Genomic DNA, 24,011 nt, shown 5'->3' on the forward strand with positions numbered 1-24,011 from the left:
AATAGCGGTGGCCCTGAAGCGCTGGCTCCCCTTATTAAATTTGTCCTTTAATTCTGAAAATGAAAATGCACTCTCACCATTTAATGTGACCTCTCACTGATTGGGAGAGAAAATAAATGGAGCCCGGGCAGCTAAAGCAGACAGTGATAAAGCACAGGAATCTTGGTCGGGTGTCAGGTGGGTGTATGCTGTTGTCAGCGTGATGTGTGATGTGGTGATGTGGGGTCAGTCTCGGAATATATATATATATACATACGCACATATTTCTAATTTGGCATGACGGAAGCTGCACTGTAACCTCCCCTACGTCATAGTAATGTTCAGTGGCCTCACCTTACTCTAACCTTGACTATAGAATTGACTTAGGGTGTGTATCATTTATGTAGCGTTATGCTTCGGCAATTATAGGTTAATTTATGAAAAACTTTGCGCGAACAGTTCAACAGGGTTGTGCAAGCTAAATGTATTTGTTATAATGAAATAATGACTAACAATGTCTTCCATGGCTGCACTTTGGATTCTAGCTTGCAACTCAGCAGGGAATAGTGAAAAGAGAGAGGGAATGACAACCAGCAAAGGGCCGTTGACCTAAACCAAACCTGAGCCGCTACCAATCAGCAAACTATATTGATAATTAATTGTTTAAGTCATTGTATATGGTGCAAATGCAGAACATTTCAAACGTGCAGCTTCTCAAATGCGAAACTTCGCTGTATTTTCTCATCTTATACATCCTTACGCGAGAACAAACATGACATTTGATAATGTTTGATCATTTGGGGCTGTAATTCATAATTTTACACTGTTTTCCAAGGTTCTGAAAACCTAACAAGTAATCGAGAACCTAACTGACAGACAGCGGTGGTGATATTAGCATTCCCCAATGGCACTGCTGTAAGAAACAATATCAGAAGAGCAACAAATACATATATACTACTATATATTCTATAGACTTGACATACACAACATAGAAATCGCTTTTAAGATGTGCGTTAACTTCAAATTGACTCTTATTTAGTATCATTTTAATCAGAGTAATCATGTCTACAGTGCTACCAGCACTTGCGCCTCTTATATCTCGGCTGATATCAAAGAGAGCCGGTATCACACAGCGATCCCGATGAGGTTGCTACCAAATAATTTTTCTTTCATTGGCTTTCAATAGATGGGTCAGATATACGATCATATTTCAAGAGTACCCCACAGAAGTATCGCTGCAGGCCAACCTGACGTGTTATTGTATCTTTTTAATTCTTCTGCTTTTTTTTTTTCATCCCCACACTGAAAGCCTTCATGCCCAGGTGAGCCCTCAGAAATGATGAATGAGACTACTTAATGGCTTTTGTGATTTTTATGAGCACATGAAAGGTACACATCAATGGTTATGTCTGCATACAGATTAGTGACACACAGTTGGCTGCCTTTGTCTAGTGTTTCACCATATGTCAATTTAGTAAATGATCCTGTAAAACGGGCAGGTGTTTTGCCTCTAAACCCTCTCCGACAATAGACACTTGGCTGGCGAAATGAAGAATCAGAGTGCAGTGATTAGTCTGTTTGCATTCAAGGCAATGACCGAACAAAACAATGGTGTTTGCTGAGGCTGTGCATGTACCCGGTACAAAAAATATGATACTACACGTACACACACATGCGCCAAAAGAGGAGAGTTCTGTATGTACATGTTCATTATAGGGTTTAGAGAGCATTGATGCGTCCAGGGAAGCAGAACACAGTTATTCAACAGTAGATTGTTGTTTTATGCTCTTTAGTTGAAGGAACATATTTGTCTCATTGTGTGTGTGTACTACAAATAATGAAACATCATTAGCCTCACGATCAAGAGGTAGAGTGTCAAAAGAGCAAGTTTTCCAACTACTGATGTTACAGTGTGATCAGCAAAATGCACTGAAGCGTTTCATGTTGGTCACAGCGCACTGAAACCTGATGGTTTGTCTGCCACCTAAGCTCAACATGTCGCCTCGAACGCTTTTGAGCACTGAAACATCATTTACATCTCGAGTCAACACTGTGCAAACGGTGACTCAAAAACAGATGATACGGTGGCACGCCGGAGCTCTGGGAGTCGAGGCGCTGTTGCTGTCCTGCGGCCGTCACTTTGTTCCAGCGCTGTGTCCAGGTCATGAATACTATCACCGAGAGCAGTCCCAGGCAGATCGATAGACTGTAAATGTGTCTCGTGTATCAAACCACTGCCTTCAAATCATCTGAAGAAGCAACCTCAGAATAACGGCGCAATGTTCTGTTCAGCGTCTCGCTGCCGGGCTATATTTATACATATACTCTCTCTCAATGTATATATAGACACACATTTTTAGTGGCCATTGTGAGCACAATGAGCATACAATAAAGCCACCATGTGTAAATGATGATTCTACATACAGTGATTTTATGATCCACAGTGAAATCTGAAGAAGAATATCCACAGCATTGACTTCATTGGTGGAAGTTCTAACGACTGAGAACTAGAATGCAGAATGGAGGTCATTTACTGATCCCGGTCCAGCACTTATTGTTCGTGTATATTACGTGCATGCAACAGCCACTAGAGGGCAGACAAGCTAAGAATGAATAAATAAACCCTGATAAGTGTCAACAATTTGGGTTCCTGTCCCGATGATGGAGTGTATAGCTACAGTTAATCCTGTGCTTGCTGAGGTAGGATTAAGAGGTGAGCATGATTTTATTGTAGACTGCCCTGCGTCCGAGGGACAGCCAAGATAGTTTGATGAAAAATTGTTTTCCCCTGTCTTTGGAAAAATTGTTGAACCTCGTAAGTTGTTGGTAAGTTGTGTGTCGTTAAGTCAATAGTTAAGGAATTAAATTGTTGTCACACTTTCCTCAAGAGGCCATGCTGCTCTTGGTTGCTCTGGTAACAGTTTGTTAGCGTTTGCTAGCTGTTGCTTAGCTTCTTGCTAACTTAGCTAGCTTGAGGTCAAGGTAATGAGTCATATGCTATGTGAATGTTTTGACCGAGACATTCATGGAAGTAATACAACAGGTTTTCTGTTTAGAAGGAATAGTTACATTATTAACAAGGTAGTTTAAAATGCACTATATAGCAAAAAAACAAACAAAAAAACAAACAAACAAAAACAGCAAACCTTTAATTGTGGCTCTTTTCAGTCAAAGAAGGTCAGTTAGCTAAGAGATATTCTTTCACAAATTGCATGACAAATAAAATAAAAGTGTAAGTTTTATTATCAGGTAGCAATATTACCATGTTATTTTTCCATTCATTCATTCATTCATTTATTTATTTATATTTTTGTTGTAGACTGTTAGCTGTCACTTCCAGCTGCCATCTTCACTTGGTTCATAAAACAGTTGCAAACACTAGTTGTAACTCAACTCAACTAAAGTTAGCATAAGTTAAATGTGCAGCAGACTTTTTTTTTTTAGTTTTTTTTTTTTTTTAGTTTTTTCCTCGCTCCAGCTGGAGGGAAGAAACTTCAAATATCTTCAAAACACCAGTAACTGTTGTCAAAGGTCAAGCAGGCTATCTGAAATTTTGGCATTTGACAACGCAAAAGCTCCAAAATGAAAAACAATAATTGAGAGCACAAGCTAACAGCTAAACCTGTTAGAAAAAGCACTGAATTAAACATGTAATGCTTTAAGTGCACTGACTCTAAAAGGGCAATTTCTGACAGTATGACTTGGAATATTTTTTGAGTCATGTTGAGGGGCGCCAAACATGTTAATACAATGGCTTGGGGTCAGAAACAGCAAGACCATCTGTTGTCCCCCCCCCCTTTAACCGACTTTTCACCGATGTGTAAACTGTCTGTTGAAGCTGAAATGTCATGAAAATACTATTTCAAAGGGCAATTCCCCAGAGTTGCTGCAAGGGTCCAGAGGCATGCGTCTATCCTTAGAGAGAATGTGAGAAAATTCTGCTCCTCAAGTAAAATTAAAGTTTTAATTTGAATTAATTTTTTACCTCTGGCATCTGGTATAGTTTGTACCCCTGTGCTCCTGCGTGTAAGACACAAGTCGAGAATCTCATGGCCTTTAAGGGAAATGTTGGATATGTTGCTTGCATTCACCTCTTTGTTACTGCAAAATGAAATGACAACACAAAATGTGAAAGACATAATGGCATACAGTTGTCCAGTTGTACACAGTCCAGCAACACTTAAACCCCCAAAGCAACACATTTTTTATGATGCAAAATTTGGGTGAGCTGGTGAGCTGGTGAGGATTTAAGCTGTTCACACTATTAAAATCATCAACGGCAATGTCTGTTTTCCAAACAGTGTCCCGGTCACGGTCCTGGATAATGCACAGACCTCACTGAAAAGTTTTCACTGGAACTGCCGAATAAGTACCCTGCAAACTTTTGACAGCTGGTGATTAAGTGAGGAGTTTAGTGCAGGGCAGCAACCCCAAATTCAAGCTAACAAATGACTGAATTTCACCCTTTTTTTTCATACAGGTTTGGCACAAAACACCCACACACTCTGTCTTCGCCCGGAAGAGCGGCTTTTCACAGCACTGTGAGTAGAAGACATCCAAACAGAGATGGAATATGTTGAACTTTTAATCTCAAATTGCCGGTCTCTTTCTCCACAAATAAAAGGTTTGTAATATCTGGTGAAGCTAGTAATGAACTCCAGTCAGAAATCCGGAATAACACCTCAGCAGATGAACACCCTTCGTCTGCATTTATCAGGAAAACAATCCTTTCTGACCCATTTGCATTCCATTAAAACTGAATTCCCTGATTTTGTATTTTTCTCAGCGATGTGCACTCTTGTGTAAATACTTGCACGGAGAATTCTCTCAAACTCCAATAATCTCCAGGGTGTTTGAGAGCCTCCTGTTGCGCCGGGGGACCTTGAAGCTCGTAATATGTCACACCAGTTTGGTGTGCTTGGAACCTTGATGCAGCAATTGGTGGGCCGTGTTTGTCGCCCGTTTTACGTCGACACGCACTCGATCTGTTTGTTGACAGCCAGGGCACACGAGTTTCAGGTGATTTAAGTGTTTGGGGTGACATCGGGCTGTGGATGACGCAGTGTCTCGAGCATTTGCTCCGTGGTTTCTCTAAATTGCAACTTTCTTACTACAAAAAGTAATTCTTTGAAGCCGCTGATGGAAATCTTGCTCTGTTTTGATTAAAAACCCACCTCGTTTGATTTTCATAAGTTTCTGCATCAAATTGGACCGGGTGTTGACAGATACAGCTTCGGCACACATTGGATATGAGATGGTAGGAGTTTGTCTTACAGTTAAAAACATTAAAAACACAGATCTGTAAAGGCGCGCCAGCATAAAGTCTTTTAAGGACACAGGGGAAGCTGCTGTAAAAATGATACACACTGTAGCCTGCTGGCCCATCAGGCGCCATACCATTTTCATTAATTCACCATGGCCCCAATCTCGCCCTAACCTTAAAGGGTCGATTCACACAAATGGAAAAAAAAAGCATGTTCCTTGAGGTACCGAGCCATTCACATAGTTCTCTTGCCACCCCAATACAGTAGAGGTGAAGAAAACCAAAACATTGCTTATTTTCAGAACTAACCATCCACAAACTCCAAAGTAAATCATTTTTTTTTATATGAAGTATTAGAGTTGTAGAAGTACAAGAAGAAAAAGATGCCATGTTTAAGAGAGGCTGGCACTCAAACCCTTGGCGAGGGTGTTCTTTTTTTGTTAAAAACTGTGCCTCTAAATGCTCGTGCACAACAACCTTGTTATCGAGCCATTGTTAGTCGAAAAAGACATTCCTGGACTGCCAGTAAAGCGAGAGTGAGGGCTTGAATTGACCGGAGAGCGCTGGGGCTTTTAGGGATTTCGTGACTGAGTGTAAATGAATACAACAGCATCGCAGCTGAAAAAGACAGCCAATTTGCTCCAAAATGGTTTGCTTGCCTTATTATGTTTGAATTAGAATTACTCCCATCACCGCCACTTTTATGCAAAGCGTTAACTTTTTTTCAAAAGTAAAACGATGGAATTCCAATAACAGAAAAAGCCACAAAAGATAAAAGTTATTTCCCGTTGTTACTGTTAACTACAGACGGCACATCTTAACGAGGTTGTGGTGTGAATGCTGAACCTTGAAGCGCTGAAACTGCATCACTGGCTTTAAAAAGTTGAATAAAACCAATAATATGAAAGATGTGGAATATTTGAAGGTTTTTTTATTCATTTCAAAATGCTTGCTTTAATTTGTTTGAAGTAACAGCTGAAGGAGTATAATTGGTAAAAGCTGGGAGATGTTGAAGGATGAAAAGTACACTATAAGCTGGGAGCTAAACATCATTTGTGGCTTGATCAGTTGCCAGTGATTCGAATAATTCAGTCCTCACTTCAGACAAAAAAAAGAATTACAGAGAAGACCGAATAAAATAATGCGAGGACTTAAAAGTAAAAAAGGTTGTGTTTGCATAATGTCCAACAAAGACACATAGCCACCTGCTTCGTTTTTATCCTCACTTGTTCTTAAAACCATTTTCTCTTTGTTTCTCTTTTCTTTCATCACACCCCTGAAAAGCATGTGTGAGTGTGTGTGTGTGTCTGCGTGTGTGTGTGTGTGTGTGTGTGTGTGTGTGTGTGTGTGTGTGTGTGTGTGTGTGTGTGTGTGTCCCTGTGGCGAAAGGGGAGGGTGTGCTGAAATCATCTGTCTAAACAGTGATGTGTGTGGTGCCTGAACACCTGTTTCTGTGTGGTGACTTGAAGTGTTTCAACAGAAACTTCAGGGAACAAAGTACCTGCACTTCAACTTTAATGAAGTTTTCACCAACGGATTCATGTTCTTTCAAACATGGTTATACAACTAGTAGGGTTGCAACGGTACGGGAGTTTCACAGTATGACAACCATCTGAGAAAATATCAGTGTTTGATAGTATAAGGTATAACACATTTTAATTTCAGTTACAGTAACCCTTAAAGGGGGGGAAATCAGAAGGGTTTTTTTTAAGTTGATTTAAGGCCTTATTATAATAAGATTTGACCACAAACTTAAGATATTCATGTTCATTCTGTCATAGAGGAGTACAGAAAGCAGAAAGAAGCTGGAATCACAGGATTTTGACATTTTCCATTAAAAAACAAAAAAAAAAATTCTGACAATTGTCAGTGATTAATATGATAGTGGACAACTAATCGATTAACTGTTGCACCTCTGAACACACAGCCAGCAGAAACTCCACACAGCAGCACAGTATTGCGACACGGGTGTCTTCTGACTAAAATAGTATATGTATGGAGTGTGCTGCTGTTGCAGCAGGCCTGCTTATACAGCTGAGAGCTGTCACTCCATTATGTGTGATCACCTATTATGCTCATAATACACGTCCAATAGGAGCAGGAGGGTGTTTTGTGATGAGTAGACAGGTAGGATTGTTTTTCTGACTCCTCTGAAGATGAGTGATGTGTTGAGACTTTTCTCTTTTTGCATTGTTCCCACATTTACTTTTAAGCTCGACTTACACAGCTAAGTGAGTAATAATAACACACTGGAAGCCACCTGAAAAGGCGAGTGAATCCAAACGGATCAGGCCTTGTATTCGAAAGAGTTTGATAAGATGAGAATACATCAAACGGGGTTTTTAATTCGCGCACCTGGCTCGGTTCAATGAGAGAGTTTGTCTGAGCGCCCGGTGGGCATTTATTCCCCCCGGTGTGAAAGCTTTTCGGCGTGTGTTCCTCTTGTTTGCTCAAGTCTCTCTGTCAGTGCGCTTCAGTAATAATGACAGAGTGGGAGGGCCACTCGGTGCAACTAATAAGGACCGCGATCTAGCAGCAGGCGAGATCCCACTGTGACTTTTTATTTTCCAAGTCCTGGAATCCCGGAATCGAGACTGATCGTAATCACACATGGATTATGCTTTTGTCGCTGTTTCGCGTCTCTTTTTGCTTTAGAGGAAACTTTCTCAGCAACTGTGAGTACTTCAGGAGCACGTTAATTTCATTACAAATTAGAAAAAAAACAACAACAGCAACGCATGTATATATGTAAATATCAGCGTGTTGATTTCACGGGATTCCCTTCTTGGCGGACCAATGTTGCATCTTTATGTCGCGTGTTATTGTTTTTATTTCAATAATCCGCAGGCATGTCTTGGTCCGTCCAACTTGCCTGTTAACCGGGACGCATGCCTCATGAGGGGGAGGTTATTTCTGATTTATGAACGCACTGCAGCGGCAGTAAACGCATCACTTGTGAGCAGCAAAGTGCTAAAACGTGCAGGACGCCAAGCTTTGAAATCGTCTTGTAATTATTAATTTTTAAAAAATAAAATACAATCAGCCAATCAGCGGTCGCGACGAGAAAAAACACGCTCCTTTGAATATTGAGCGAAGTTATTGCCGCTGAATGAATGATGGAGAGACGTGATGGAGTTTAGCTCCACTTTTTTTTTTTTTTTTTTTTTTTTTTTTTTTGACCGTGAGTGATAAAAGCCTGCAAAAATAAATAGACCGTGTCAGTTTTTAGGTGATAAATCCACGCAGGTTTACAGCAGATGGTGCACTACATGAGGCAAAACAACGTGTGGTCTTAAAGTACCGATTTAACTCCCACGCAGCCCCTCAATGATCAGAATCGGTCGTGTGGAGATGTGGTGTGACTGTGGCTGCTCGGCTCGCATGCGTTTGCAGAAACGAAGGGGGAATAACATGACGCCTTCACACAGTCGAGGCATGTGATACCTCTGTAGTGCTGCTTGTCTGCGGCCCATGCATGGTTGCAGTTGTAAGTGGCTGGTCACCTCATCTCCAAGCGCCATGATGAGCCTACCGTAGGCCCTGCATGCAAAAAAAAAAAAACCCAAAAACTTTAGGATCCACTGGGGAGAAGTGCTGATATGGTGGCATGCGTGGGGATTAATCACGTGGAGGGGAGAATTAATTTGGATAAGACACCAGAGAACAGGCAGTTAAAGAAGGAGAGTATCAGGGAAAATATACTGCTAGTCACACTTTGTGAGAGTGTGCATATAAATTCAGTTAATGTGCTGTGGGTGTATTATGGTCCGTGGAGGTCAAGTTCATTACTCGGCTCAGGCTTTAGCCCTTTTCTTCCCCAGTGGAAATAGATAAATTGTGCAGCAGGAAGGAAGGATTACAGTGTTGGTGAAGGGATTACGGCTGTGTTGTCAAAAAAAAACAACAAAAAAAAGCTAAACTACAGGTAGGGCAGATGCTTTAATAACAGTATGACTTAATATTGTTAAATCTCCTTGAAAGCACTTGGCAAAATTGAATCAAATCAAATATTTCTGACCAAATACTTCAACATCAATATTGCAACAATGTTGTAGGGAAGGCTATTGGTACTTTGACAAATATTAAAGGTGCACCATGTAGTTTCGTGGAAGACATTTTAATCAGAAGAGAATGATTCCCACTGACTGATTCTTTAAACAATCTAAATAAATAAAGTCTCTTAATTTTCATGACCGAATAAACAAAGTGAACTTAAAGGACAGAACAATTTCATATTGTTTTCCTTGTTTGTGGTGGACCCTGCCACCGTCCTAGCGTCAAACAGTGTTCTCAAGAGCTCATTTAATCAGTTATGGAAAATACTGATATTTCGGAATTCAAATTTCTTCTCCAAAACTACATAATGCCCCTTTAATTCAAGGAGATGTTGTGTAATGTGGATATGATGACAGTTAAACAGTCTGGAAAGTTCATGCAATTACACCTCTTCAGCGTAGCCTCGAAAACCAGGAAGAAGTATCACCTATGCCACATAACAGTTTCCAAAATCTAAGACACTGTATAATCTCATATCACGATAACAATATAATGTTGATTCACTGCCAAACCCTAATTACAGGTTCTACGAAAACATTGTGAGTTATAATTTGCCACTTCGTTTTCTGTAGGACTGACAGACTGGTCACACCTGTGCTGTTGTTTAAAGAGAATAACCACAAAACCGAACAGATTTTACAGTCATCTATTCGGTGCCACACACGTGTGAAGCTGTTTGCAGGCTTCTGTTGAGTTTCTTCTTTTCTTTTTTTTTTTTTGAAGTCCTTGAAAGTCCAAGAAAAAAAAAAAACTACTTGAAATGTTTTTTTTTTCTTTTTGAGCTCAGTCACTATTGAAGTCATCACTGTTCTGGCGCTGCGCCGGCTTTACAGGCAAAAATACTGAAGAAGTTTTTTTGCTTGAGTTGGAGCTGGCCACGGAAATAACTTCACTGACTTAACCTCAGAGCAGACTCTCACCATCAAGGGTGACTCTGCCCTAAAAAATGTGTGCCGTCTTTGCAATGGCATGAGAGTAATGCTGAAGATTTGGTTTGGCACCATCGTCAAATTGTTTAAGAGACTTACTTGTAACTGGAGGTTTTCCCAGGTTTGATCCTTGTATGAGACGTCCTTGAGCGAGACGCTGCTGACAGCTTACTCATCAAAACTCAACAGTGTTAATAGAGTAGAAACAAAGATTAAGGCCTTGGCATTAGGACTTAAACTGGACAGTCTAGCACACGCACAGCCGCTGGTCATGTATTGTTGATGTCTGTAACTTCTCATATAAGTACTTTGTAACACATAGTGTAAACTTGTAAACTATAACATTGTATGTAATATAAACACATGTATTTTGGGGACAGCGAACACCCAGCAATAAGACGCTCACATTGTAAAGAAAGTAAAATAACGCTGAATAACTGCTTACCCCTGCTAGCTTTTTTTTAACATGCATCCTATAGATCAACATCAGACACGGTAATACCTCCCTGTTGTGCTGTCTTTACGCTGTTGTAGATTGCTTTCTGAACAGATTAAGTGCATTGGCGCAGTTCCACATCTAATTTGTGGCGATGACACACAGGCCTAATGAATTGCAAACTGTCCACGGAGAACAAGAAGCAGCCTGGCTCACTAGTTAACAACCGAAACCTTAACACAAACATAGCTTAGAGTATAATGATTTAGCTGCGGTGTAGACATCTCCATTCATCACCGCATGACAGGTGTTCATGAAAACTAATGAATGAAAGGCATTGCAAGTGCTTTCCCAGTTTGGGAAACTTTACATAAATACATAGAGGGGCTTTAGGGACAGTAGAGTGGGCCTGCGGGTGTGGGTGTAAGGGAGAGTCATGTGTGAATCCAGGGTAAAATTGAATTTCACAATAACACCACTTGCACGTAATCTTATTGAGCGGCTGAATTTCAACAGAAAAATGAAAAGACCTGCTTTGAAGACAATTGACAGAACGCTGTGCAATATAATTGCAGCCAGATATAAAAGAAAGAAAAACTTTGGAGGCACACAGACAAACAGATTGTTTCAGTGCCAGGCTGGCAGATTGATTCCAACTAAAGTTGCTGTTGCACCCAGCAGAATAACAAGTTCAAAATACAAAACCAGCAGAGTCTCATTGTTTGCTTGTGTCTGCAATTAATCTCAGTCCATTAGCTTTTCCGTGTGTTTACACTTGCACACAGATAAACATTCAGTTAAGATTAGCTTTTGGCACATGTTTTTGGTTGTTGGTTTCACTTTTACCAGGTACGATGACTGAACTTAACTGAATTTTAAAATGATTCTGTTTGCATCCAGGTTTTCAGGTGGACCGCTTTCTCTCGTCAGAGCCATGATTTACTCGTTGAGATGGGCTGCTTTCCTTTGGATTATAAATTCCATTCCTTGCACTTTTGGAATGGCAGTGAATGAGCGATCAGGTGTGTGTTGCCCTCAACTCTGTGTCTTGTGTCTTTGGGGGGTCAGCTGGAAAACTGGCTATATTTTAGTATAACTGCATCAGTTACTCTTAAATATAACGGTGTCCCCATAAAATGGGCAAGTTTTATCACTGTCATGTGGAGTCCTGTATTGGTTGGTCAGAATTATTGGCCTGTATTGAACAGTCACAGATATATCGGGTTTAGTGGATATGTTGTCGGGTAGTTTGTTGTTGAACTGCAATGTATCCTGCCTCCATTACAGTACATAACTCTATCACAAAGGCTTGCTAAACACATTTGAGGGATCGCTGCAAATAATAAGCATTCATCAGCATATATACTATATATCGATGTAAACATTTCTGTGGAGGTCAAGGTAAAAAAACAGTAATTTTGCTTTACATCCCAAACCCACGTGTAGAGGATGAACATATCCACACCCTTGCGACACTCAACATAACTTTTTTAAACAGGTCTTTGTTATACAATCATGCCATAAATATTTTACAAAACATTTAATTTTCTTTGCCTTTTCTATGTAGTTTGGAAGAGACTGACTGTAACATTCTGACAAAAATCTATAGAATTGGGACTGTGGGACTATCAGTATTCATGACGTGAATCTGCATTTAAATGTCTGTAAAGTGGATCTATGCTCGCCTTTAATTTTCAACCCTGAGTCTTCTCTCATTCTGCTATTTTTCAGTGTTGAAACTAAAGTTTTAAAGATTAATGGAAAAAAAACTATGAATTGATTTTCTGCTCTGATGTGGAGGAAGTTTGTTTTCAGAAAGAAAGTAAATGCGCTGTGGAAATGATTTAATGATTCAATTTATCATTTGCTTTGCTATAATACGCAGCAAAACCAACTTCTTTTTGTGTTTTTTTTCCCTTAGATGGCTCATGTCCCCGTCTGACTGTGGAGGATCACAGGTTTTCTGATGTTTTAGATCGTCCCCTGGAACTCACAGGTGTGTTCTGAGTGGACGCAACCGCTTTGCATAAATCAGCATGAGGTCTTTTAAATCTAAAGACGCTCTAATATCCTGTTCACAGGGTTCGATCTCACAGAAAAGTTTCTCCTGCGAAAGGGAACAATCACAGAAGACCTGCCGTCGTTTCGATTAGGAAGCAGTCCCCTCATTAAGCCAACAAAGTGAGTAGCATCCTTATGTATATTTCGCTTGCATGCATGTTTATTTTCTGCATCGTTTGGACTCAGATGTTCCACCCTGGCTCCTTATGACATTTGAGGATAACCCAGACAGACAGCCTGAATGTCAGCCACAACCCAGTAAATAATCTCCCAATATGCTGCTTCCTTTCAACCACCCTCTTGCTCTTGCTGTGGAACCATGGCACAATACAATTCTACTATAGGATGCAGTCACTCATGTGTGGTCAAGGCTATCAACAGTATTAAACCAGAGTGTTTGTTTTGATTAGCACCCTCACTATTACTCTTTTGCTCCCTGATTTAAATGTTGTGGAATTGCAGACATTTCTTAGAACTCAAATACACTGACACATAGGTTAAATGTTTTTATGGAGTGCGGTTGTGCAGACCATGATGAGGATTTATGCTTGCTTTCCTGCAGATTCCGTGCAGTCTAAGAAAAAAGAATCTGCATAGCCATAACTGGATGTCGTGAAAGGGTTGACTTGAGGCAACCCAGATATACCCTGCTCAGAGCAATAGTTCCATTTGCCTTGGCTAATAAGGGCAAGCAGCGAGGTGAGCTGTTAGACAGGGAATAATTTGAACAGAATTAATATATATTGCGTTTATTCTAGAAATCTCCTAAGGGCAAGAAGTGGGACATAAAGGAATGAAAAAAGAATGTCTGAGCATGTGTAATAAGATAGGAATATTAAAATAACTACATATATGACACACTGAGGTGCCATTTACTGAAGACCTTTATTCCCCTGGTCAACTGGTCGGACCGCTCTGTGGTTTCACCTTGATGCTGATATGATTATATAGTGGGGATTTGAATTTGATACAATATTTATAAAGACCTTTCGGCTCTTTTACATTCAGCACCTTCAGCTATATCAAGTAAGACCAGTGGCCCATATTGACCTGTAATGGTTGCCAAAAAGCTTTACAGTGATGTTCTGGATTGTAAAAAATGTACTTTGAGACATTTGTTGCTTTGTGTCCTTAGGTCGTAACAGTGAAAGAGAACACTTTGTCATTCTTCTGGGAGGGGCAGGATATTTTTAGCATTTTTACATGACATGCAAACTGTAAACATTTACTGCCACTCTCTCTCTGGGGAGGTGAAAGAATCTTTGAGCCAGGTGATTTGTGATCTCCCTTCCCGTTCAGTCAGCCGGCTGAAAATACATTTACTTCAGCCCTTCCCTCGGTCTGGGCCCATAGTGCAAGAAGATGCTGGCGCTCAATGACACTGCTGACAGTGTCATTGGTTATAGTGGCGAGACCGCGATCCCTCTCATATCCAATTATCTAAGTACTTTGACAGGTGATACTGCATGTCAGCTGAGGAGGGAAAGCCAGGGCAATTGCACAAAGCAGGAGGCCCCTCTGCCCCTGCCACAGCCACTAAAACATTGCTCACTTAACTCGGAGGATATGCAGCAATAGATGCTCGACTCTCTGGATCTGCCTAATGTTCTGCCAGCTCCTTGGCACAATACACGTTATGGTGCATAAATCGGAGCTGACACACTCAAGGAACATTTGTGCAAGGTGACAAATTGCCCTACAAAATGCAACTCATATTCATAACATGCTTCCGCACAGCAATAAAGCAGAATGCTGAAGTTACTGTCCGTCTTTAGAAGAATATCTACGTTTAGCCTTTACATCACATGTGAACTTCTGTCTCATATTTATATCTGATTCACTGTGTGCATGTTAGCTAATCACTTTGCACATTTTCTTTCTTTTAAATGCATAAATAAATGGTTTCCTTTTCTTTACTTGCCATTTGAGATAAAGGTAGCACTCAGCCCCATTAGACTGTGTTGTTTTGACTGAGATTACAATCCTAGTTTTGCTAAACAAAACCCACCGGAGTGTAAAGGTAGAAAGCACACTCGTCTTTATACCTTTTATATGTTTTCAGATGTGTTTGTTCTTTTTCGTCAGCTGTACCTTGAGAGAATTCGCGGGCCCGCTTGTTCTTTGTTCCTGTCTGAAAGATCAAATCAAATGCAATTTTTGCATTCTCTCTGAAATGGGACAGGAATCAACATTTCTTTTGAATGCGACCGCGATGTCTCATTATTTGTTTTTTGTTTGATTGAATGCCAACTATCATTGAAACAGCTCGTAACAAGTAAAATGTTTAATGGGATTCAGTAAGGTGTTTTCATATTATGTGTAGATGCCTCATTTGAAATACAGACACAAAAGAGTCGTTCAGACTGAGAAAAAGTGTCATCATATCACCAGGGTTTGGTTTGTTTATCAGTCTGTGGCTTCAGGGGTTTGCGACTGTCTTGTCAGCTAATTAATCATGAGGGCTTACTGCAATCAATACTGTAAACCTGGTTCAATCTTTTTCAAGTCATACGCATCTGTATTATTTCTGGAAAACACAGTGTGTGTCTGTGCTTGTTCAATTTTATGTTTAGAAACATTATCGTAACCATATATGTATACGTTTAGGCCAGTGGTCTTTCAGCCTACAGCCTCATAAATACCAGCAGTACTTACTGACAAATATACATCCATGGATTGTAACTTCGGTTACAGGGTATATATATGAGGAAGTAAGGAAAAAGGACCTCAGTGTATAAAACAGGGCAGACTGATTTTAACCGTAAAAATATAATACAGAGGTTTACATGTACAGGCAGCCGAGAATCCACACAGTAACAGGAAAAGGGCAGATGCAAGAGTCAGAGGCAAAGGTTGAATTGGCTAGGAAGAAAAAGTGTAAAGCAACACAGACTATCTGCATGTGTCTGGGGTAGGTGAGAAGTGGCTGGGGACAAGGATGGAGCAAAGTGAACACAACTGAGGCAGCCGTTGTGACAACTTGTTTAATAGTCATAGCGTTAGCACTCTGTGAAAACAGTTCAAGGTTGACTGGAGGTAATAAATGACTCTAAATGAATGTACTTCTCTTGGCAGATTACTTATTTTTGTAAATGTTTTCCTGTTATAAGTGGCCTCTATCAAGAGTTGGTTAGTGTTCATATTTGAACAGAAGCCAGAACTGGAACGAGTACCCAGCGGTACCTGGTTCCAGGTTCTGGTATAAGAATTTGGTATCGCTGGCTTGGGGATCAGAATTGGTTCCATATAAAGGTTTGGGGCATATTAAACACACACTGTTTTAGCTTACCAAGTAGCACGTTTTTGAGGCATTTAAGATGCAGTCAGTGGCTTGAAGCTAGTAAAATGCTAAGATAACGTCAGAGCCAGTGAACAAAGCCTGTTATCTCCATAAACAACTTAACCAATTAGCTGATTAATTACACGAAGAGGTTGATGAAGTAGTCAACGCTTCACTTAAAGTTTATGACCAAGGACGGTTTAGCTTTTTGCTGCAGGTTGAAGGTGTACTGATATCAGCTTCGACCCCTGTGAGGGACACCAAACATGGTACACTCTTAAGCTGTTCGATGTATTTTCTGTTAGACCACTTGTTTCACTGTATCAGCGTTGCCCTGGCCTGCTTTGACTTTGGCACTGCAGAGATTGCAGCAAGTGTTGGCTGTGTTGAGTTTGGTATAGTCTTATAGTCTATAGTCTATATAGGGTATAGTCTTGTATAGTCTTGATCTCTCTGTCTATACCTCGAAAAAGTCGCACTCCGGTTCTGCATTTTGGCACAGCTTGCAGCTTGATTTTCATGTGAATCTGTACTTGGTAGTCCAGACGTAATTCAGTGGATACTTTTGAACCTTACCCTCTTGCAGTAAGATCTCTACATTTACACTAACTGATGATAACATAGAAGTCTTACACATCTCAGCTACAGACATGTACACTCTGTTGTATAAATTATACTTCCTTCAGATCACAGGCATGCATTAGATTTAATTCGATCAGTGGCAGTCTGCTTTCATGCTGGCAAGAACAGCATTTCCACATTTAAACAGGAAAGGGAACTCATGCTGAGAGGAAGTCCTAGCAAGCATGAATGATGCATTTACTGTGTAAACCAACATGGTCGAGCCCCACTTTGATCTACTGGAGGATTGAGTGTCAGTGATAGGGATGTGAGCCAACTAGGCTAACATTTGTGGTTTGATTGTTTCAGTTACAGCGATCTGACTCCTCTGACTCGTTTAAAAGAACCCTCCTGGATAGGATTTCTGACAAGCCAGGACACTAAAGCCGCTTCCGGGAGATTCTCTACCAGGCCGGGAGTGTTGCTGTGACATTCTGTCAAACCATTGTCTCTGATTATACAAGGGGTAGCGGCAGCCAAGCAATATACATGGTCAAAGAGATTTTCCAAGAGTGGTGATAGTTTCCAGAAAGCACTTGGTGGATCCTTTTAAAAATGGAATTAGTTCTGATTATAACTCTGGTGGCAGCCAGGGTGTTACGCTGTGATGTTTTCGTTCTTCCGCTGATTACGGTTGTGCACTAACAACATACAGCACAACTCGCTCCTCTCTGAAAGACATGTTACTCAAGAGGAAGGTTTTTTTCCCCCCATCTTTATTGCTGTGGCTACTTCAGTAGTTTGGCTCTGGACCAGGCCCCACTACAGCACTTTGCATTGTAGAATCCGGCCCTGTAGTAAACAAACGTCACTGCACTTACACTGGAGCAAAACATTCTCATTAAATCCAGGAGGTGGTTACATATCTTCAAAAACCTATTTGAGAGAGTTATTATATATACAAGTAAATGGACCTTGGAGAGAAAATGAATTATTTCTTCTCACTCATTACTTACCAAAACATTTTTCCAAAGACTCAGAAATGCGGTGTTCAAACCAACTTACACAGGGTTTCGGGTTTTGCCACTTAGCAACAGATGACAGTCAACACAAGGTCGGGAACTTTAACCCTCTGGGCCCTCAGAGATCAAGTGTGCCGCACTGTAGACGGCCCGTGTTTTGAAATCAGAGCACTTAGTTGGAGACTTTGAGAAGAAGGGTGTGAAGTCCAGGGCCCTAACGGAAAACAACCCTGCAAAGTCACTCAGTTATATTAAACCCGCTAATATGTATTATTTTCTATAAGTTGCAGTGTAGTGCATACAGAGTTCTCTTTTATATTTTTCTCTCATGTTATTCCCTGCCGCTTGTGATAATGTGTAATAGGTTTGGTACAGGCAGTTAGTGTATGTGCAGCATGGTAATATTCTGTGTTGAGTTTATTTCATAAATTCCCATTTTTATAAATTGCCCTGCCACTTTTCATATTGATTTGCAGCTGAAATAGTCCTTTAGCCCTCGGGCAACAAATAACCTTCCCAGTCCTTGGCCTCTCAGAGACATGTTTGATTTTTCGAGGGCTTTAACTTGGTGTATTTATCATTTTAGTCATGTACCGTTTACACTGAAATCTCAAAGAATTCAAGGGACACAATAGAAGAGGGTATGAAGCTCTGAGAGAATAGGAGATGATATATTGGAGTGAAAACTAATTTCCAACCTGTCTGAAGAAACTCTCTCTCTCTCCCTCCCCCAGGCTGTGCTCTGCCTTCTCAATGACCTTATCATTGCATTATTATTATTTTTGCTGATCTTGATTTATTATGTTTATGCTCTTCCACTGTTAATCTGAGTCTGGAGTTAGGGCTAGGGTTAGGGCATTTTGAAGGGTACAATGTTTTGCTGCTCTTATGTATAAAATTAGGGAGGTAAGGGGGGCTGTGAGCTGAGGGATGAGTTACTGAATAAGCTGTAATTCATACGAGGGTGGGTGTGATTTGAAAAATGATATTGTTTTTCCTATATATCCCCTATTTTCTCTGCATATTTTGCCTCTGCTGCAACACATTTTCAGCTGTGCGCACAGAATTGTTATTTGACTTTACAGAGCAGCTGAGGTCACACACATAAACCTATAGCTGCATTGCATGAGGCATCCATAACCCTGTAACTGTGGCACATGAGGTAAAAGATTGTGTTCCGTGACTTTGGATCAATAAATGACAGGGAGGCCAGTATAAAATTCATCAAGCTAAATGGAACCAAGTTTGTCAGGTTTATTTATGTGAATGGCTCTGCAGTAAGAAGATATTTAAATGCTTTATTGATCATTGCGCTTGATTGACTGGTTCATTGTTCAGCCTCTGAAAGCCTTTAGAGTTGTCATTCAGCGTTGAGAAATGAAAGATGACACGATTATCTTTCAGTGTTTGGATGTTCTAATATTAAATTTAGTATTCATATTCTGTTAGGTAAATCTTTAATGTAATCTGAGTGTGTTATATTGTTGTTGTTTTTTTTTTAGAGATATATTTCCAACTGGGCTTTCAAGTGAATACTCCCTCGTCACACTCTTCCGGGTGAGAAGAACGACAAAAAAAGACCGCTGGTATCTTTGGCAGATATTCGACGAGTCCGGAGGCAGTCAGGTGGGCCCACACTGTATGTTTTAATGTCACATATCAGTACAGTGGGGCAATATATGCCCATTCTTTAATGTTATTGGGATATGAGACTAAATAACATCCCTTTGTGTGACTATACTGTGATTGTCTTTTCGTGGTTTTGATAAGATTTCTTTTTTAATTACCAGACTGTTCTACTTGGTCCAATACTTGTCTTTTCCCACTGAGTAATTATATACACATTACTGGTAATTATTTATCAATAATCTCATAGTGGGAATGTTTTGGAAATAGTGCCAGTAGTCATATGTGTGATGTAGCCTTCAAATATTAATATGATTAAAAATTTTAATGGTGGCATGGAAAAGAACCCTGTTTTCAAACTCTCCTCTGCTCCTCAGGTGTCCATTGTGGTTGACGGTGGCAAGAAGGCGGTGGAGTTTTCTTCTCAGGGCCGGATAAAAAACACTCTGCGCTACACGTTTAAGAGCCGTGACCTACATGCCCTCTTTGATCGCCAGTGGCACAAGCTGAGCATTTCTGTACAGAGCAACATAGTCTCCATTTACATGGACTGCAAGCTAATAGAAAGGAGACTGACCGACGAGAAGGACAGCATTGACCCCAGTGGGCGCACTCTCATTACTACACGAGTGGAAGATGGACGACCTGTAGATGTATGTCACAGGCAAACTCTTTTTTTTGTCTTAAGATACATCTGTTTTAGTTGTTTTGTTGCCTGCCTCCAGTATCAATCAAAAGCGTTCCGTGAAATCTTGAGAATGCTTTTCAAAGCACACTTCAGGGGTGTATTTTAAATCTGTGTAAATCTTCTATTGTGTCATGTGTGTTGCGCTCATTCTCAGAGGCTCCCCGAAGTGCTGAAAAATCATCAGGTCAGCTATGCAATTTGGTCACCCGATGCCGCTGGGAAAAACTCAAGTACCATTAACAGCCAACTGTTGAGTCCATGTGATTTGTAAAGTTGAAAGCCAGTAAATCCAAGAAAATGCTCAGGTTCAAGTTCTTCTGCAACTCATAAAGAGTTTTCTACAATTCATATCATGAATCAGGTTTAGTTGTGATGTTTTAAAACAGTTTTGCTTGCAAGGACATTGTCGGGACAACTTCAAGTTAGAACTGCTGACAGTTTAACAGAGTGTATCACAGTGATGAGCAGACATGTGTCAGTCAAAAGAGAAGCATAATGTGATGATGAAACTGTTACTGAATGCTAGAATGGACCTTTAATGGGAGTTCTTTTTCCACAGGTTGAAATGAAGCAATTTCTGATCTACTGTGACCCTTACATGGCTGAAATGGAAAACTGCTGTGAGCTGCTGGAGCCTAAGGTAACGTCCTATGATGTGTCACCACAGAAGTTAAGCCTACTACTAAAATGAAGTGGTAGCTGCTTATAGTGATCACAGTTTCAGTTGTCAACCACTCAAAAGGATCAAAACGCTTTGTACAGAATCATTCTTAGCATTATCATACTGTTTAAATAATTTAGGTATAGTAATCAAATGCTCATTTGGTGTCTTTTCATACAACACGCGGGAAAAACAAAGTTACAGTAATTCTGTCGTGGTAACCTGTCTGTTTCCATCTAGTTATCCGAGACTGGTGTTGCATGAACACTGAGATCTTAATGGGGAAAAAGAAAGTCATTTTCTCTCAATGAAAAACGTAGCCTCCTCCAAAATCTTATGACAAACTGCCAAAAACAAGCCAGCGAGAAGCAGCAGCGACATTCTGCGTTCCTCAGGCTATCTTGTGTAGTCTGCTCAAACAACAGGAAATAATCATGGCTGCTAGCGATGGGGACAGAAACAAATGTGCACGGGGAGAGCCCCTGTGGTTGTAATGAATTGATAATGCCCAGTCGCATAATTCCCCCTTCAGCTTTCCCTTGTTGATGGAAAGGCTCTACTGACACTACAGTTGAATTCACTGAATTGCTAAAAAGTCTGCTTCATTGTTTTGTATTGTGAAATAAGGAGCAAATTTATGTTCCAGTAAACATCCACCATAGTGATCAAATAAACCCAGACTGTTACTGTTTTTAATGTTAGCAAACAATGTAATGTCTTATAAACCATTTAAACCATCAGTTGCGGTTTTACCAGAAACAATTGTTTGACAAATGGTGTATAAAGCATTTCATTGTTTGTTAACAGTGAAAAAACTATTAACTGAAGTTTAATTAATCATACGTTTAGCATTTATCAATGAGAGTTATCATAAAGTGTTACCCAAGATGCACTATATAGGTTAAGAATATAGAGAGGGAGAGTTGAGCTTCAGTAGGTCAGTGTTTAATTACTGATAACCTACACAGCATTCTCAGAGAATAAAAGCATTCGAAAGGTTTTGGTCTCATCCATTAGGGCATGCATCCCTGCATAGAAACTTAATAACAGACATCTCCCATCAACATAAATCAATAAGAGCTAGTGTTACAGTGATTCCAAATGGAGAGATGACCTTTGACCCCTTGCCATTACATGTCTCCATAAGCATGCTGTCATGTCAGTGTAAAGTTACTCTGAGGGAATTGTCACAACCTTGAGAAGGACTTATCGCTGTGAGTCTGCTTAGTACTTTCTAAGTTTCACTGCACAGGATGCGCTTGCAGCATGACATTTTGTAACTATAATCCAGCTAAAACCCAGGTTACCTCGGGTTAAGTGTGCTGAATTAAATGGGATTTTTGAGTTTCTTTTTTTTGCCATGAAGAAAACATGACATGGGATGGTGTCTAAATGGTGAAATTTCTGTATTGATCCAGTGTGAAGCCAAGGAGAGGTTTAATGGGACTTCCCCTCCCCTGGTTACAGCCAATCTGCCCCAGATGCTGTCTCAACCGGCTATACAGTCAATTGACAGATGTCACTGTCCAGCGGAAAAGGTACAATCAATTCAGCCCCACAAGGGCCTCTAATTGAGTAAGTGTAATGGCTATTTGAAACTGACCCAGCACTTATTTACACTGTGTTTACTCAATGCTTCCAGGCACTAAGCAACTAGTTAAAGGACATGTATACAAAAAAGAATTTCCTTTGGATGTCTGCCTAAAACAGTATAGTCATAATATATACCTAAACACAGGTTTGACTCCTAAACTTTCAAGGATGGTAATTCTGCACACCACTGTAAATTTGTGAAAATGCAAAAGTATGCTTTCAACTGCAAATATTAAAGTTAGATCGAAATGCAAATTGAGACCTGAAAGCTTTGAGCTGTCTTTGAAGGGAGCAGATGGTACAGCTCCAAGGTGATGTCCAATTCCACACTGCGTCTTTTCTGATTTTTACATTTTGCCTGTAAGTTACAAACAGAATGAACTGTTCTAATCAACATCAGAGCACACTATTTCCTACAGAATAAATACAATTTAGATCAAAGAATGGGGTCATGTAGTAAAGATTATACATTTTCATACTTCTCAGGCAAATGATACTGTGCAGTATTTTCTGTGGATTGACTTTAAAACTTTATTTATTTGTAAATGTACAGCAGTTTAATCTACAGCATTGAAGAGCTATAGGACCATTATATATATGTAGCATTACTGTCCTGTGAGGATCTTATATCTCTAAAAAGTCAATTTTTCATGCGCTCAGAAAAACAGCCTTATCAGAAAGGGATTTACAGTTTATTTAGACTAAGAATAAAACACTTTTCTGTTTCCTTGAATAAATCCTTCAGTTTATCAGATAAATGTGGACACAGTATCACCAAATTTTGGTGATATGTGGTTTTTAACTGAATAGCAAAGGTATGTACAGTAGCAATCAGTTGAGATGAAGCATAGCGAAAGGATAAAGTTGCACGTTATGAAAAAACTAAATTTAAGTACCTCAACTTTGTTTTTATGTTCAGTACTCAGTTACATTCTACCACTAGAGGACCAAATCAAATGAGTTGCTCACACAGAGTCAGTAGTCAGAATTCATAAATCATGAATGTTAAGTCTTTTAATGTCACGGACAGTGTGTTGAAGAGAGATCCAGTAGCAACAGCCACATTCTCTCTTTGATTATGAGAAATCTTTTAATCCCACTAATGTAAACTGTGTGCACAGGGAGAGTCTGGTCTTCCAGGTGTGTTTGGACTGCCAGGACAAAAGGGGGATAAAGGAGACAAGGTATGGTCCATATTGTTATGATGTTGATATATGCACTTATTTATCTCTGTATTTTTTCTTACAAGGAAACATGTGGGGTTAAGTGAATGTTAGAGATGCAATATTTTCACGGCAGTCGAGACATCAGTAAGTGGGCAGCATTGCGTTCAGTGTCCACAATTCATTGTAAGTCATGCATAATGCAGAAACATTGATTTAATCATGGAGAGTATCATCAATGGGCCACCGGGTTTTGTTCCCTCTTGCAAGTCACTGTAGTCTTGTTCTCGAATGCGACTATCAACTGATGCCTTTGTCTGCGGCCATCACCACTGGTTCTTCAAGAAGTCAAAAAAGCGAGCATCCAAGTCCCTTTAGGACAGGACACTTGAAAGTCATAGTCAGATGCAGTGAGATTCATCTCTCCGAGTCAGCAAGCAAATATCTCTGCTGGAGTGTCTGACAAAGTTCCATGTTCAGTCTTTAGATGTGATACCATACAATTATCTTGACAAGGTGACTTTTCTCCCAAATCTCCCAAGGTGTGTGAATTGGGAAATCATACATTTGTCCGATCCCTAGAAAAACAGCTGGTTCAAAAAGAGAAGAACAATTTCTCAATGATAGCGCAATAGACAGGTGGATTTGTAAATGCTAAATGCCCAGGCACTGACAAGAGTGAGTGTTGTGTTG

General features: G+C 40.1%; 1 protein-coding gene across 9 annotated transcripts in view; it reads left to right on the forward strand.

The window, feature by feature from the left end:
* Window positions 1-2,604: 2,604 nt before the first annotated feature.
* Window positions 2,605-24,011, forward strand: part of LOC119033515 (collagen alpha-1(XIX) chain) — a 119,161-nt gene continuing 97,754 nt past the window's right edge. For 4 of the 9 annotated variants that reach the window (XM_037123719.1, XM_037123720.1, XM_037123721.1 and 1 more), the window contains exons 1-10: window positions 2,606-2,692; window positions 4,460-4,520; window positions 11,564-11,685; window positions 12,585-12,659; window positions 12,745-12,844; window positions 19,090-19,213; window positions 19,591-19,866; window positions 20,461-20,541; window positions 21,981-22,100; window positions 23,277-23,339. In XM_037123719.1, coding sequence (XP_036979614.1) covers window positions 2,638-2,692; window positions 4,460-4,520; window positions 11,564-11,685; window positions 12,585-12,659; window positions 12,745-12,844; window positions 19,090-19,213; window positions 19,591-19,866; window positions 20,461-20,541; window positions 21,981-22,100; window positions 23,277-23,339 — 1,077 coding nt within the window. In that variant the 5' untranslated portion in view covers window positions 2,606-2,637. Of the gene's footprint in view, window positions 2,693-2,725; window positions 2,806-4,459; window positions 4,521-7,689; window positions 7,918-8,770; window positions 9,168-11,563; window positions 11,686-12,584; window positions 12,660-12,744; window positions 12,845-19,089; window positions 19,214-19,590; window positions 19,867-20,460; window positions 20,542-21,980; window positions 22,101-23,276; window positions 23,340-24,011 lie in introns of those variants that run through there. The other 5 variants (XM_037123726.1, XM_037123727.1, XM_037123724.1 and 2 more) reach the window with 4 other exon arrangements.

The sequence above is a fragment of the Acanthopagrus latus genome, chromosome 15 (genome assembly GCF_904848185.1).
Source record: "Acanthopagrus latus isolate v.2019 chromosome 15, fAcaLat1.1, whole genome shotgun sequence".
Taxonomy (NCBI): domain Eukaryota; kingdom Metazoa; phylum Chordata; class Actinopteri; order Spariformes; family Sparidae; genus Acanthopagrus; species Acanthopagrus latus.